The sequence below is a fragment of the Oncorhynchus nerka genome, linkage group LG8 (assembly GCF_034236695.1).
Source record: "Oncorhynchus nerka isolate Pitt River linkage group LG8, Oner_Uvic_2.0, whole genome shotgun sequence".
Lineage (NCBI taxonomy): Eukaryota > Metazoa > Chordata > Actinopteri > Salmoniformes > Salmonidae > Oncorhynchus > Oncorhynchus nerka.
The window spans coordinates 24,240,367-24,255,978 of record NC_088403.1 but is presented as its reverse complement, the minus strand read 5'-3'; the positions used below and the strand labels follow the sequence as shown (position 1 = coordinate 24,255,978).

The 15,612-nt window shown below is 44.8% G+C and overlaps 1 protein-coding gene across 6 annotated transcripts in view; it reads right to left on the bottom strand.

Annotated features, from left to right (window-relative positions):
- magi2a (membrane associated guanylate kinase, WW and PDZ domain containing 2a) overlaps nt 1-15,612 on the bottom strand; it is a 343,918-nt gene that overhangs the window by 46,436 nt on the left and 281,870 nt on the right. For all 6 annotated transcript variants that reach the window (XM_065021544.1, XM_065021546.1, XM_065021541.1 and 3 more), the window contains exons 7-9: nt 11,532-11,589; nt 9,928-10,049; nt 7,879-8,061 (exon numbers count right to left, since the gene is read on the bottom strand). In XM_065021544.1, coding sequence (XP_064877616.1) covers nt 7,879-8,061; nt 9,928-10,049; nt 11,532-11,589 — 363 coding nt within the window. The remainder of the gene's footprint in view (nt 1-7,878; nt 8,062-9,927; nt 10,050-11,531; nt 11,590-15,612) is intronic.

The following is a 15,612-nucleotide window of genomic DNA, read 5'->3' as shown; positions in this document are numbered from 1 at the left end:
GAGCTGCATAAGTGTTACTCTCCACTTTCTGGAGGATCAAGTTTTGAAATCAGTGGAATTAGAGTATGGTAGCTAAAGAGATGGAGAAAACACCTGTCTCTGGATCAAATCTTCAAACTAAGGACAACCGTGGCATGGCATTCGTGACAGGGAGATATGTCCATCATGCATGATGATGTATACAGGTAAGACAGTCTAGCGTTAGCTAGCTACATTTTCAGATATGACACATTTCTAATATGGACAGAAAGTGGTTTCATTTCAAGCTAAACTGTACTGTTAGCTAGTTAGCTAATGTTAGCTGGTTGGCTCCCTAGCTGACGTTATTAGTGGTATCCCAGAGCCGTTTGCTTTTCTAGTTAGAGCCTAATGTCAGCTAGCTATCATTGAACCTGGTTGGTTAGCTCCCAGCATATTCATGCAGGGTAGTAACGACATGATTTGGAACTGTGTTCATTGTTGTTTACCTAGATAGCGTTAGCTGGCTGGCTCGTTAGCTTACGCGACATGTGTGATCGTACACGTTGTTTACCTAGCTAGGTCCATTGTTTACCTAGCTAGCTAGCTACATGTCTTTAGCTAAAGTGTACACTTTAATGAAATTGTTGCCAGCAGAGCTGGTTAGGCTGTTTTCATGTTATCCAGAGGTAAACAAATCATCGGTCAGAGAGTCAAGTGTGCGCTCTGAACGTTCCAAGAGCGAAACGAGATGGGTGGGGCTAAAGCTTAAGAGGGTGTGAACGATGCTGAATGGGTGTAGACAAAAAAATAGCTCTTCACTACATACCAAAACATTCAAAGGTAATTTTCTCAAAAGTGAGTTTACAGGTTTATCAACTTTCAAAACAGAATTACTTTCCCAAAGTTCCTCAAAAATGCAGTGTATGATATACCATTTTAGTGTATGATATACCATTTTAGTGTATGATATATAATTTTGTTGCTCTACTTGTATCCAATGTAAAATACACCATTTCAAATTTTGCTCCATAAGACCGAATCCAGGTGGTGAGTCACCTTTAAGAATACTCGGTAGCTTCCCTTCACAGGCAGATGCTTTAAGTTTTTAGATAAGGGTACGTGTGTGGGTTTAGTTGTCATGGAAACAAAGGTACGTTGCTATTGGTTTGATTGCATGAACCCAACGCTATGTCAATGGACCCCATCACATACCGTGTCACTTTATCCTCCTCCAATACTGTACATTCCAGGTCACTGTATAAGGTCACTTACTTTAACAAGAAAAATACAGTGTTTTCCCTCTAACAAATACAGTGTCACATCTAACCACTGTGTCCCCGCTGAAAGAGAGATGGTATCATATGTTTTTCCTCAACACATTTCTCTGGGCCTGGAACCATGTAGCGAAGCAGGCAGAAGAGGTGTGAGTGTGTGTGTGTGTGTGTGTACGGACACAGAGCGACAAATAATCCTTCTGAAATTGGGAATTTCACACTTCCACAGGCCTGGTTTCCCTCTCTCCCTCTCTATTAACTATGTGCTGCTAGAATCCAACACAGCTTAACTAGGCCACTGAGTCTGGAGGGAGAGAGGAGAGGAGAGGAGGAGAAGAGAGGAGGAGAAGAGAGAAGGAGAAGAAGAGAGGAAGAGAAGAGAAGAGGAGAAGAGAGGAGGAGAAGAGAAGAGGAGAAGAGAGAGAGGAGAAGAGAGGAAGAGGAGAGGAGGAGAAGAGAAGAGGAGAAGAGAGGAGGAGAAGAGAAGAGAAGAGGAGAAGATAAAGGGGAAAGGATGTTAGGAGGATGTTGGGAGGACCACAGAATAGATAGTATACCTAGCTATACAAAGTATTGTCTAATCAGACCATTACTGATCTGTTCCAGCTCCTGTCTATTTCAAATGATCTCATTGATCGAGACAGGTGAATGCCATTCAACATGACGATTGATTTCTAGGTCACGGTCATTACACAAGACACTTTGGGGTGGACACCCACCTGTCTCAATGAGATTTGAAAATATTTGAAATAGACAAGATGGCGGTGTTGGATTACATCATGGAACAAAAAATGAATTTAATTGAATAAAGAAGAATTTTCTAAATTCAACCAGCTGCAACTATCCATGGCAGTTTAGAAGACATGCGTTATCTTCCAAGTTGGGAATTTATGAAGTATCACCAAGTAAAGGTTGATCGCCAAGTAAAGGAAAATGATCTGTACACCACCTAAGTAATAATGCCTATTTGCCAGCTGGAACAGCAGTAATGGTCTGACTCAGCTAGATTTTTAATAGCTACAATAAAGTGTATCATATATTGTAATATGTTTGAAATGCTCTAATGCTTCAGTCTGTTTTTAGACCCCATCATAGCACTGAGACTGCACTTGTGAAGGTGGTAAATTACCTTTTAATGGCATCAGACCGAGGCTCTGCATCTGTCCTTGTGCTCCTACACCTTAGTACTGCTTTTGATACCATCGATCACCACATTCTTTTGGAGAGATTGGAAACCCAAATAGGTCTACACGGACAAGTTCTGGCCTGGCTTAGATATTATCTGTTGGAAAGATATCTGTTTGTTTCTGTGTATGGTTTGTCCTCTGACAAATCAACTGCAAATTTCGGTGTTCCTCAAATCAAATCAAATTTATTTATATAGCCCTTCGTACATCAGCTGATATCTCAAAGTGCTGTACAGAAACCCAGCCTAAAAGGTTCCATTTTAGGACCACTATTGTTTTCACTATATATTTTACCTCTTGGGGATGTCATTCGAAAACATAATGTTAACTTTCACTGATATGCGGATGACACACAGCTGTACATTTCAATGAAACACGGTGAAGCCCCAAAATTGCCCTCGCTACAAGTCTGTGTTTCAGACATAAGGAAGTGGATGGCTGCAAACTTTCTACTTTTAAACTCGGACACAACAGAGATGCTTGTTCTAGGTCCCAAGAAACAAAGAGATCTTCTGTTGAATCTCTGACAATTAATCTTAATGGTTGTACAGTCGTCTCAAATAAAACTGGACCTCGGCGTTACTCTGGACCATGATCTCTCTTTTGACGAACATATCAAGACTGTTTCAAGGACAGCTTTTTTCCATCTATGTAACATTGCAAAAATCAGAAACTTTCTGACCAACAATTATGCAGAAAAATTAATCCATGCTTTTGTTACTTCTTGGTTAGACTACTGCAATGCTCTACTTTCCGGCTACCCGGATAAAGCACTAAATAAACTTCAGTTAGTGCTAAATACATCTGCTAGAATCCTGACTAGAACAAAAAAAAATGATCATATTACTCCAGTGCTAGCCTCCCTACACTGGCTTCCTGTTAAGGCAAGGGCTGATTTCAAGGTTTTGCTGCTAACCTACAAAGCATTACATGGGCTTGCTCCTACCTATCTCTCTGATTTGGTCCTGCCGTACATACCTACACGTACGCTATGGTCACAAGACGCAGGCCTCCTAATTGTCCCTAGAATTTCCAAACAGCTGGAGGCAGGGCTTTCTCCTATAGACCTCCATTTTTATGGAATGGCCTGCCTACCCATGTGAGAGACGCAGACTCGGTCTCTACCTTTAAGTCTTTACTGAAGACTCTCTTCAGTGGATCATATGATTGAGTGTAGTCTGGCCCAGGAGTGTGAAGGTGAATGGAAAGGCTCTGGAGCAACGAACCGCCCTTGCTGTCTCTGCCTGGCCGGTTCCCCTCTTTCCACTGGGATTCTCTGCCTCTAACCCTATTACAGGGGCTGAGTCACTGGCTTACTGGTGCTCTTTCATGCCGTCCTTAGGAGGGGTGTGTCACTTGAGTCGGTTGAGTCACTGATGTGATCTTCCTGTATGGGTTGCCCCCCCCCCCCCCCCCCTTGTGTTGTGCCGTGGGCGGAGATCTTTGTGGGCTATACTCTGCCTTGTCTCAGGATGGTAAGTTGGCGGTTGAAGATATCCCTCTAGTGGTGTGGGGGCTGTGCTTTGGCAAAGTGGGTGGGGTTATATCCTTCCCGTTTGGCCCTGTCCGGGGGTATCATCGGATGGGGCCACAGTGTCTCCCGACCCCTCCTGTCTCAGCCTCCAGTATTTATGCTGCAGTAGTTTATGTGTCGGGGGGCTAGGGTCAGTTTGTTATATCTGGAGTACTTCTCCTGTCTTATCTTGTGTCCTGTGTGAATTTAAATATGCTCTCTCTAATTCTCTCTTTCTCTCGGAGGACCTGAGCCCTAGGACCATGCCTCAGGACTACCTGGCATGAGGACTCCTTGCTGTCCCCAGTCCACCTGGCCGTGCTGCTGCTCTAGTTTCAACTGTTCAGCACCTGAGGTGCTGCACCCTCGACAACTACTGTGATTATTATTATTTGACCATGCTGGTCATTTATGAACATTGGAACATCTTGGCCATGTTCTGTTATAATCTCCACCCGGCACAGCCAGAAGAGGACTGAACACCCCTCATAGCCTGGTTCCTCTCTAGGTTTCTTCCTAGGTTTTTGCCTTTCTAGGGAGTTTTTCCTAGCCACCGTGCTTCTACACCTGCATTGCTTGCTGTTTGGGGTTTTAGGCTGGGTTTCTGTACAGCACTTTGAGATATCAGCGGATGTACGAAGGGCTATATAAATACATTTGATTTGATTTGATTAATACTTCCACATGATATATTGTAGCACATAAAACATATGATCATCTCACAATGTAAAATGTACCATCTAGTCTGACCTGAAACAACCCATCAACAACCCATCAACAACCCATCAACTACTGTATCAGCCAACACTATACAGTACAGTATACTACAGTACAGTATAGTACAGTACAATATAGTATTGTACAGTGCAGTATACTACAGTATAGTACAGTACAACCAGGTCAGCACTGATGAATGAGTCAGGAAAAATACTGCACTTGGTCCAGCCCAGTAATGCAGATTGGTTTATAAATACACAGGGCCATGCAGAGTAGTGTAGTGCATAATAGTTCAGTTTATAAATACACATGGCCATGCAGAGTAGTTTATAAATACACAGGGCCATGCAGAGTAGTTTATAAATACACAGGGCCATGCAGAGTAGTGTAGTGCATAATAGTTCAGTTTATAAATACACATGGCCATGCAGAGTAGTTTATAAATACACAGGGCCATGCAGAGTAGTGTAGTGCATAATAGTTCAGTTTATAAATACACATGGCCATGCAGAGTAGTTTATAAATACACAGGGCCATGCAGAGTAGTGTAGTGCATAATAGTTCAGTTTATAAATACACATGGCCATGCAGAGTAGTTTATAAATACACAGGGCCATGCAGAGTAGTGTAGTGCATAATAGTTCAGTTTATAAATACACATGGCCATGCAGAGTAGTTTATAAATACACAGGGCCATGCAGAGTAATTTATAAATACACAGGGCCATGCAGAGTAGTTTATAAATACACAGGGCCATGCAGAGTAGTTTATAAATACACAGGGCCATGCAGACTAGTTTATAAATACACAGGGCCATGCAGAGTAGTTTATAAATACACAGGGCCATGCAGAGTAGTTTATAAATACACAGGGCCATGCAGAGTAGTTTATAAATACACAGGGCCATGCAGACTAGTTTATAAATACACAGGGCCATGCAGAGTAGTTTATAAATACACAGGGCCATGCAGACTAGTTTATAAATACACAGGGCCATGCAGACTAGTTTATAAATACACAGGGCCATGCAGAGTAATTTATAAATACACAGGGCCATGCAGAGTAGTTTATAAATACACAGGGCCATGCATAGTAGTTTATAAATACACAGGGCCATGCAGAGTAGTTTATAAATACACAGGGCCATGCAGAGTAGTTTATAAATACACAGGGCCATGCAGAGTAGTTTATAAATACACAGGGCCATGCAGAGTAGTTTATAAATACACAGGGCCATGCAGAGTAGTTTATAAATACACAGGGCCATGCAGAGTAATTTATAAATACACAGGGCCATGCAGAGTAGTTTATAAATACACAGGGCCATGCAGAGTAATTTATAAATACACAGGGCCATGCAGAGTAATTTATAAATACACAGGGCCATGCAGAGTAGTTTATAAATACACAGGGCCATGCAGAGTAGTTTATAAATACACAGGGCCATGCAGACTAGTTTATAAATACACAGGGCCATGCAGAGTAGTTTATAAATACACAGGGCCATGCAGACTAGTTTATAAATACACAGGGCCATGCAGACTAGTTTATAAATACACAGGGCCATGCAGACTAGTTTATAAATACACAGGGCCATGCAGAGTAGTTTATAAATACACAGGGCCATGCAGAGTAGTTTATAAATACACAGGGCCATGCAGAGTAATTTATAAATACACAGGGCCATGCAGAGTAATTTATAAATACACAGGGCCATGCAGAGTAGTTTATAAATACACAGGGCCATGCAGAGTAATTTATAAATACACAGGGCCATGCAGAGTAGTTTATAAATACACAGGGTCATGCAGAGAGCATTCACATGACTTCCAGAGTTATATTCCCCTGATGACTTTTAGTGCAGTTGGCCAGTTTCTCAGTGTGTGTGTGTGTGTGTGTGTGTGTGTGTGTCCCACGCAGCCCGGGGAGCACAGGCAGGGCCAGGAGTTATGGTGTTCAGAAAATCCTTACAGTGATTAATGGACAAACACAGCCCCGCAGGCACACACATACACACACACACTCATACGCACCCAACAGGCTTGCAGGCAAGTTTGCACACACACTGCACCCCACACACATGTGTAGTGAGAGAGGGAGATGAGCTCTCCTGCTGGGTAACCTCTATAGAGAGAGAGAGAGAGAGAGGAGATGAGCTCTCCTGCTGGGTAACCTCTATAGAGAGAGAGAGAGAGAGAGAGAGATGAGCTCTCCTGCTGGGTCACCACTATAGAGACAGAGACTAGTCCATGGCTCCCTTTGTGTCAGAGTGTGTTCATCTTTCAGACTAGTTCAGTTTTACCTGTGTCCATCTTTCAGACTAGCTCAGTTTGACCTGTGTCCATCTTTCAGACTAGTTCAGTTTGACCTGTGTCCATCTTTCAGACTAGCTCAGTTTGACCTGTGTCCATCTTTCAGACGAGGTCAGTTTGACCTGTGTCCATCTTTCAGACGAGGTCAGTTTGACCTGTGTCCATCTTTCAGACTAGTTCAGTTTGACCTGTGTCCATCTTTCAGAAGAGGTCAGTTTGACCTGTGTCCATCTTTCACACTAGCTCAGTTTGACCTGTGTCCATCTTTCAGACTAGTTCAGTTTGACCTGTGTCCATCTTTCAGACTAGCTCAGTTTGACCTGTGTCCATCTTTCAGACGAGGTCAGTTTGACCTCTGTCCATCTTTCAGACTAGTTCAGTTTGACCTGTGTCCATCTTTCAGACTAGCTCAGTTTGATCTGTGTCCATCTTTCAGACTAGCTCAGTTTGACCTGTGTCCATCTTTCAGACTAGCTCAGTTTGACCTGTGTCCATCTTTCAGACTAGCTCAGTTTTACCTGTGTCCATCTTTCAGACTAGCTCAGTTTGATCTGTGTCCATCTTTCAGACTAGTTCAGTTTGACCTGTGTCCATCTTTCAGACTAGCTCAGTTTGATCTGTGTCCATCTTTCAGACTAGCTCAGTTTGACCTGTGTCCATCTTTCAGACTAGCTCAGTTTGACCTGTGTCCATCTTTCAGACTAGCTCAGTTTGACCTGTGTCCATCTTTCAGACTAGCTCAGTTTGACCTGTGTCCATCTTTCAGACGAGGTCAGTTGTACCTGTGTCCATCTTTCAGATGAGGTCAGTTTGACCTGTGTCCATCTTTCAGACGAGGTCAGTTTGACCTGTGTCCATCTTTCAGACGAGGTCAGTTTTACCTGTGTCCATCTTTCAGACAAGGTCAGTTTTACCTGTGTCCATCTTTCCGTCCTGTGCAGCGGGGCCGTCAGGTATGACACTCTTGACCTGCAGGAACTCATCTGGCTCGTCTCCTCCGATGATGGTGAAGCCAAAACCCATGTTGCTCTTCTGCAGGGCCGTGGACAGGAAGCTGCCCTTCAGCTGGGTGGCGTCCCGTGTGAACAGGGGCTTCTCTGTAAGGGAGAACACACACATACACACACACACAGACGGAGGGACGGACAGACAGGCACGCAGGCAGAACACACACAAGTACAAGTGTGCAGGGACACACACACACACAAAATCAATAAACAATATACACACACACAATCAATAAACAATATACACACATACATCATACTTAGACCTTGACAAAGCAAGCATGATGCACCACAAATGCTGATGCAAGGCCATTTTATCATTCAATAGGATGGTAGCGGTGAGGCTTGTTTGGTGGAGGGGCTGCATGAACACAGGGATACTCTCTGGGTAGGTGGAGAGGTAGGCAGGGTTAGAACAGTGAGGGGTGGGTGCTGACTTATGCAGGTGGGACAGTGTTTGCTCCAGCTCCAAGCTGCCACAGCCAAGGACCTTCCACTGAACGTCTGCAGCCATGTAAACTGTCATCACTTCCACTCCCATCCTACGCCAGGGTTCTGTTAGCTGAATACACACTCAGAGGCTGGAGCAAAAACACAGTGCAGAAAATCAAGGAATAATCAGCATCCATGGGAGTGGCTTGGTATATTTCCCTTCTCAGAGGGGTGAGGGGAAGCAGGTGAGAGATCTTCACATTCTGGAACAACATGCTGTTGGGAGTTGGAACACTGAAGAATCATGAGCTCGCTTCGTCCGCCCAAAAAACAATGCTCAGGGAACCAAAAGGTGGAAGGCCAGGATTCATGAAATAGTCTCTGGCACGGCAAAGGGGAAAACTCAGCCAACGAGGGTTTGCCACACTCAATTCAATCTCCCCTCCATTCACCTTGGAAGGCAAGTAGGGGGCACACACCCGTCTCTCTCTGTTTACTTAAAGCCAACGTTTGTTGTCAGGCGTCCAGACATAGAGCAGGGTGTTTACGGTTTCTGCTGCCTGCCACCAGACATAAGGAGGGGAAGACACAACGTAGTGTAGCGCCATCAAACATGTCAAGCAGCGAGTCGAGCGCCTGAGATGAGGAGGGATCCAGCGTGGGTCTGCCGGGGAAGCAGGCATGCTTTGAAAAGAGAGCGCGGCAGCTCAGTGCAGGCAGAAGAAGAACAAGCCTGTATCACTACTCACTGCCCTACTTACTGAGAGAGCACCACAGGGGGCTACAACCCACAGCAGCCGGCTCTACCACAAAGGCGTGAAGCGACTGGTGGAGGTGCAGGTGTGGGCAGCACGACGTATCCCTCCGCGCACGGTGGGGGCACCGCAGTGGGGAGTTGGTGATGGAGGCAGGGGGTGTGTGGGTGTGCAGGCCCAACAGCGACACCCGGTGGCCCGGGGGGAGGGACTGGGAGAGGTCGCTGAGGCTCTGGCAGCGCTCCGGGGCAGGGCCGATGTGGGCCAGGGTGGCTCTGGGTAACGTGGCGGAGAGTGGGACCTCCTCTACCACTGTGACAGAGATAAAGTAGTCCACTCAATGTCTGATGCTCTCACAAGTAAACTTCCTTTTTATCTCCTTGTTTATATGTGTGGAAATATTCATTTTTTACCCTCTCTGCTGTCACTTAGGGGGAGAGAGAGCCTTTACTTTGCAGTGTACAGGACGGTTAACCACGGAGACAAACCCCTTCACTCACAGAGGCCAATTTAACACGGAGACAAACCCTCTCAACCTACACAGCATGTTTTACCTCAGACAGCCTCGATGAACTTAGTGGGGTGGTAAATGTGTGCTGAACAGAGAAGCTGGTGTTAGCAAAGTGTTAGCAAAGAAAGGGAGCTGTGAAGAATGAGTGATGCACACACACACAAAGACAACAGACATTTCCCTAGAGCTAAAAACATCTACACACAAGAATCATTCACAAACGTTTAACACATTGGGTAGAGGTAGAAGGTGCCTTACCTCTGTAGATAGTAGGTAGGGGCAGCGAGGACAGACCCTGCTCTTGCATTTGCTGGTGTTGCTGGACTCTCCTCTTGGCTTCCAAGACTGGGTTCTCAAACTGTGTCCGCCTGTTTATGTGGCTACAGAGAAAGAAAGGTATAACATTCCACTGTGCTCTCTGTAGTATCCACCTCCTCATCCTCTTCCTCTCTCCCTCTGTAAAGAGCTGGATGCACAGTGCTGTGCTACGATGATTCATTCAATAGCCTTACTATCCCTAGTATTATGTAATGGAGCTGCAGGATGGCTTGGCTAAGAAAAAAATGAACAAACGCCCAATTAGGTCCCATTCTACTGAAATCAGCAGCTTCCTGTAATCAGCATTAGGAATCATTTAGTATTTCTGGAGTGGGTTCACGAAAAAAGATGACTCCTTGAGTGTATTTTCTTGAAACATTCTGTCAGTGTTTAATTTAGTCAATAATTATAAATACTGTAATTTTGAAAGTGTGAAGTAATTAATCATCATTTCGACGTGCCCTCCTGGACGGTGCGAGACTGGAGGAATAATGCTTCTGTAGGTACGAACAGCGGCCTACACACCCTCTGTTTCTTCATGAGATATTAGGTTAACTCAACGGTACAGCCAGGCAGTGAGACATAATTATTGGACTTGGCAGGGTCAGGTATGGCGCTAGTGTGCGTGCGTGCGATGGCTCAGTGGTTGCCTGGGGATATGGGATTTCTACATGGCAGAGGGAGAGAGGGAGTGTAGGCAAGGCAGGCACAGTGTTCTGGTTTTTCTTGGGGATAGAGAATAGAACACGGCCAGCCAGCCAAACTCCCTCTCCAGCCAGGCTATAAATAGACCTCTTCTCCCTGGACTAGGGGAACTAGTGCGCATCCAGCAGGAGAAAGGACACGTCCAGAATAGGAAGGGTACATTTGGTTCAATAGAGAAGACAGAGACACCTCACCATTGCATCACATTGCACAAAGATGGCGCACACACACACACACACACACACACACACACACACAGGAGCACACACATAAACTTGCGCATGTAAACAGGTACACAGGTACCTGGCCACAGCCCTGTACAGTGTTAATGACTCTGACAAACACAGGACAGTGGAACCATAACACGGGGCAACACCGTGTTGGATTCGGGGTAAACATTGAACATTGGTATACGCATAAGCATAGTATATAAAGGAGTGGAAGAGACTGGTTTTTATGTCAGAGGTTAATGGTTCTCTGTGGAAAGACAGATGGCTTTGGAATGTGTTGGGTGGACGGGAGGAGGTCACAGGATTGCTATAGGGGAAGCTGATGGACATCTGTGGATTAGGTGAAGGAGGGGTTGAGGTCAGGTCAGGTCACCTTAATTAAGGGAGACAGAACGGTTTAAGACTCTCTCACTTCGTCTTCCTGTGGAACCATAAGATGTAAGGATTGGAGAGAAGGAGGAGTATCTGAAGTGGAGTATATATACTTGTAGTGGTGGAAACATGTCTTTGTCTGAATACAGCTGTGTCGACCCTTTGGGAAGAATTCAACTTGGTTAAACTGGAAATCAAAATAGTCATTAAATATTAAAGCAGTGAGTCCAGACTTACTCCACATAGTAGCTTCCATAAATAGGGTCATCGATCTTCTCCCAGCCATACGGCAGCTCTGTGGAAGAGACAAGCACAACAACATACTAGTCAGTCAACAGGCCGGGGGACAGCATGTCGATTCACAGAACAATATATTCATCAGGCCATTTTGATCACAACATTATTGTATGGTCCTTTGAGGTTAATTATAAAATCTTAATTGACTACGCTAAATCTGAAAATGATTTATTATGCTCTGTGGTAACTGTGCTAGTTACTGAATACTTGGTGAGGTCTATGAGCCTCCAGACTTGCAAACACTGTCAAAACATTTGGACAAACTTAAGCGACAAGACACATGATAACCCCATCAGCATTTGCAATCAAAATTCAGATCCAAAATTCATGAGTGTGAAGGAGAATGGCTGTTTCTCAAGCAGCGGGCCAAAGGTTACTTAATCATTGTCAATATGGCCCCACAGGTCTACCCCAACCATCTCCTGAACTCTCACACTACACCAAACACACTGATAGATGGAGTGGTTTGAATTGGGGTGATTTTAAATATTCATGTCCTGCCATCCTTTCTATGTTGTAAATATTCAGTTATGAAGCCAGCGATGTTTGGATATAGTTTAAATGTTTGTATCTGGAGCACGTACATAGCTCCTGGGCCCCTTAGCCCACACAATATTTAACTGAAACACATTACACCATTACATTAGGGTCTCAGAATAGACTGACTGTGGATCTAACACAGTAGCTGTCAACTGTCGTGGACCAAAATAAACATTTGAGTGGAACGTAGAATGTCATAATTTCAGTCATGTCGGTGTTGATGGTGCAGGTGTTCCTACACATTGTATCTACTCTGATATGATGAGCCACCACTGTGGCATCATGGGAAGTATTATAAATAGGCTTGGGCGGTATCCAGGGATTCATACCTTCATACCGACCTTGTTCCATCCCGGGATATTCGATAATACTGGTTAGCAATGCTAACAATTACATGTAAAATCTCATAGCGAATGCTAGCTAAATGCTAATGATTTTATACAGTCTCTGACATAAGCTATTTGCAGGATAGACATCCCAGCTGATAAAGTTATACAAGTAACTCAAAAATGCTACTCAAAATTTGCTGCACGCACAAAACAAATGTTGACTCTTGATCAAGGAGGGAATTATCTGCTGTTACCAAGAGGAGCTTGATTGCAAGAAGCTAACCACTTAGCTAGCTAGCTAGCTAGCTAGATAACTAGCTACTAAGTTAGCAAACCAAATGCACAACTGCACAGCTTTAGCACATTTTAGAAAGTTAACTTAATAGTTATTAGATATCTAGCTGGCAAACATTTAGTTGTGAATTCCATAGTGTAACTACATATATCAGGATATAGATCACCTACTATGTGCTGCACAACAGTGAGTGACTCATCATTTAAAAAAGATGAGGTAGGGCCTCCCAGGTGGCGCAGCAGTCTTAGGAGTTACTACAGACGCGGGTTCATTCGGGCTGTGCCACAACCAGCCGTGGCCGGGAGTCCCATAGGACGACGCACAATTGGCCCAGAGTCATCCCGGTTTGGGGAGGGTTTGGCCGGTGAGGCTTAACTTGCCTGCGGGCTGACCCCAGCCGCCAGATGAACGATATTTCCTCCGACACATTGGTGCGGCTGGTTTCTGGGTTAAGCTGGCAGATGTTAAGGAGCGCGGTTTGGCAGGTCATGTTTCGGAGGACGCATGACTCCACCTTCTCCTCTCTCGAGCTCATTGGGGAGTTGCAGTGATGAAACAAGATCGAAAATTGTGGAGAAAAAAAAGTTGCTGTAAAAATGGATAAAAAATACATCAAAGAATTAGTTTCAACGGTATTGAAAAACCCTCCAGTGGATATTTCCAAACAGCCTGGTATATGATATATATGGTATACTGCCCAAGCCTAGTTATAAATACAGATATAATATGACTAGGCCTAGGGACACTTCATGACCTAACCAGGAAAACTCAATGTCAAACTGACTTGTAACTCACAATATAGAGGGTGGAGGGAGCTGTGTCCATAGAAATATAAATACTAGAATGGTAAAGCCCCTCACACCACATCAACTTTACTGGAACACTCGTGGGTACACTCAATATGGCTGAAAGTAACTCTATCTATGTGGCTAAGTACTTGGGCTAAAGCTGACTCACACTACAGAGGTCACTAACCCAACCTCCACTCCAAGTGCATCTTCATCAGGGAATTGTTTGATCAGCCTCCCTCTCTCTCTATTTCACCAGGGGTATACAGTAGGTTCAGCACACTGTGTTTGTTCTTTGTGATCAAAGTGGATCTCTCCCCAACCCTGACCTCCTCCCATCATTCATGTCTGACAGGATTGTTCTGCCTCTCTCTCTCCCCTTTCTCATTCTCCCTCTCCCCTTGTCACACCACACTGACCAGAGGGACTGGTCCATTGACTGAGCCTGATTCCATTTAAGGCTATGAGGTTGTGACCAGTGTGGTGGTACTGAGGCTGGTCCAGAGTGAGAGCCGCTCTAATCAGAGAGAGAGAGAGAGAGAGAGAGAGAGAGAGCGACTGTGCTGGGCTAATCAGGAGAGTAGAGATAATATCTCCTGACCACAAATATCAGTCAGAATGGGGTGATAATGTACCGTCCACAGGCTCTCAGGACCTCCATGATGATTCAGAAATAGGCTGACACACACACACACACACACACACACACACACACCTGGTCACCCCCAAAACCAATTCTTTCTTTGGCCGCCTCTCCTTCCAGTCCTCTGCTGCCAATGACTGGAACGAACTACAAAAATCTCTGAAACTGGAAAACACTTATCTCCCTCACTAGCTTTAAGCACCAGCTGTCAGAGCAGCTCACAGATTACTGCACCTGTACATAGCCCATCTATAATTTAGCCCAAACATCTACCTCTTTCCCTACTGTATTTATTTAATTTGATTTATTTTGCTCCTTTGCATGCTCACATCGTATATAGACTTGTTTCTACTGTATTATCGACTGTATGTTTGTTTTACTCCAAGTGTAACTCTGTGTCGTTGTATGTGTCGAACTGCTTTGCTTTATCTTGGCCAGGTCGCAATTGTAAATGAGAACTTGTTCTGAACTTGCCTACCTGGTTAAATAAAGGTGAAGTAAAAAATAAAATGAACACACACACATACACAATCGCAAGAACTTGGACACACATTTTTTTGTGAGTCCTTCATATTAACATCCCTGGCTCCATTGTCATACACATGCACAGTAAGTCACAATACATCAATACAAGCACATGCATGCCATATGTCTCTTCCACACACATATACTATTCAACACACGGAAGCCCCCCACACCACTCCCTGCCCCCACCAGCCACAAAAACAAACTCACTAACATGTGCTGTGACTGATATGTGAGTCTGCTAGGAGTGGGTTGACAGCCCTAGGCAATAGCTCCTCTCCTCTCCCTTCCTTAGCCCCATCTTCACTCATTAAATATGAAAGAGGCTGGTTCATGTTCTCACCTCCACTGAGCTCCACACACAGAAAAACACCATACAGATCAAAGTCCTGCCATGTATTTCTGCCACGCACCACTCCGTCTAATGAAACACCCTTCTATTAAAACCACCTGAGCTTCAGAGCTAGGCAGGCAGTCTGTCTGTCTGTCTGTCTTCAGCAGAGCTTCAGAGCTAGGCAGGCAGTCTGTCTGTCTGTGTCTTCAGCAGAGCTTCAGAGCTAGGCAGACAGTCTGTCTGTCTGTGTCTTCAGCAGAGCTTCAGAGCTAGGCAGACAGTCTGTCTGTCTGTGTCTTCAGCAGAGCTTCAGAGCTAGGCAGGCAGTCTGTCTGTCTGTCTGTGTCTTCAGCAGAGCTTCAGAGCTAGGCAGGCAGTCTGTCTGTCTGTCTGTGTCTTCAGCAGAGCTTCAGAGCTAGGCAGGCAGTCTGTCTATCTGTGTCTTCAGCAGAGCTTCAGAGCTAGGCAGGCAGTCTGTCTGTCTGTGTCTTCAGCAGAGCTTCAGAGCTAGGCAGGCAGTCTGTCTGTCTGTGTCTTCAGCAGAGGTTTAGAGCTAGGCAGGCAGTC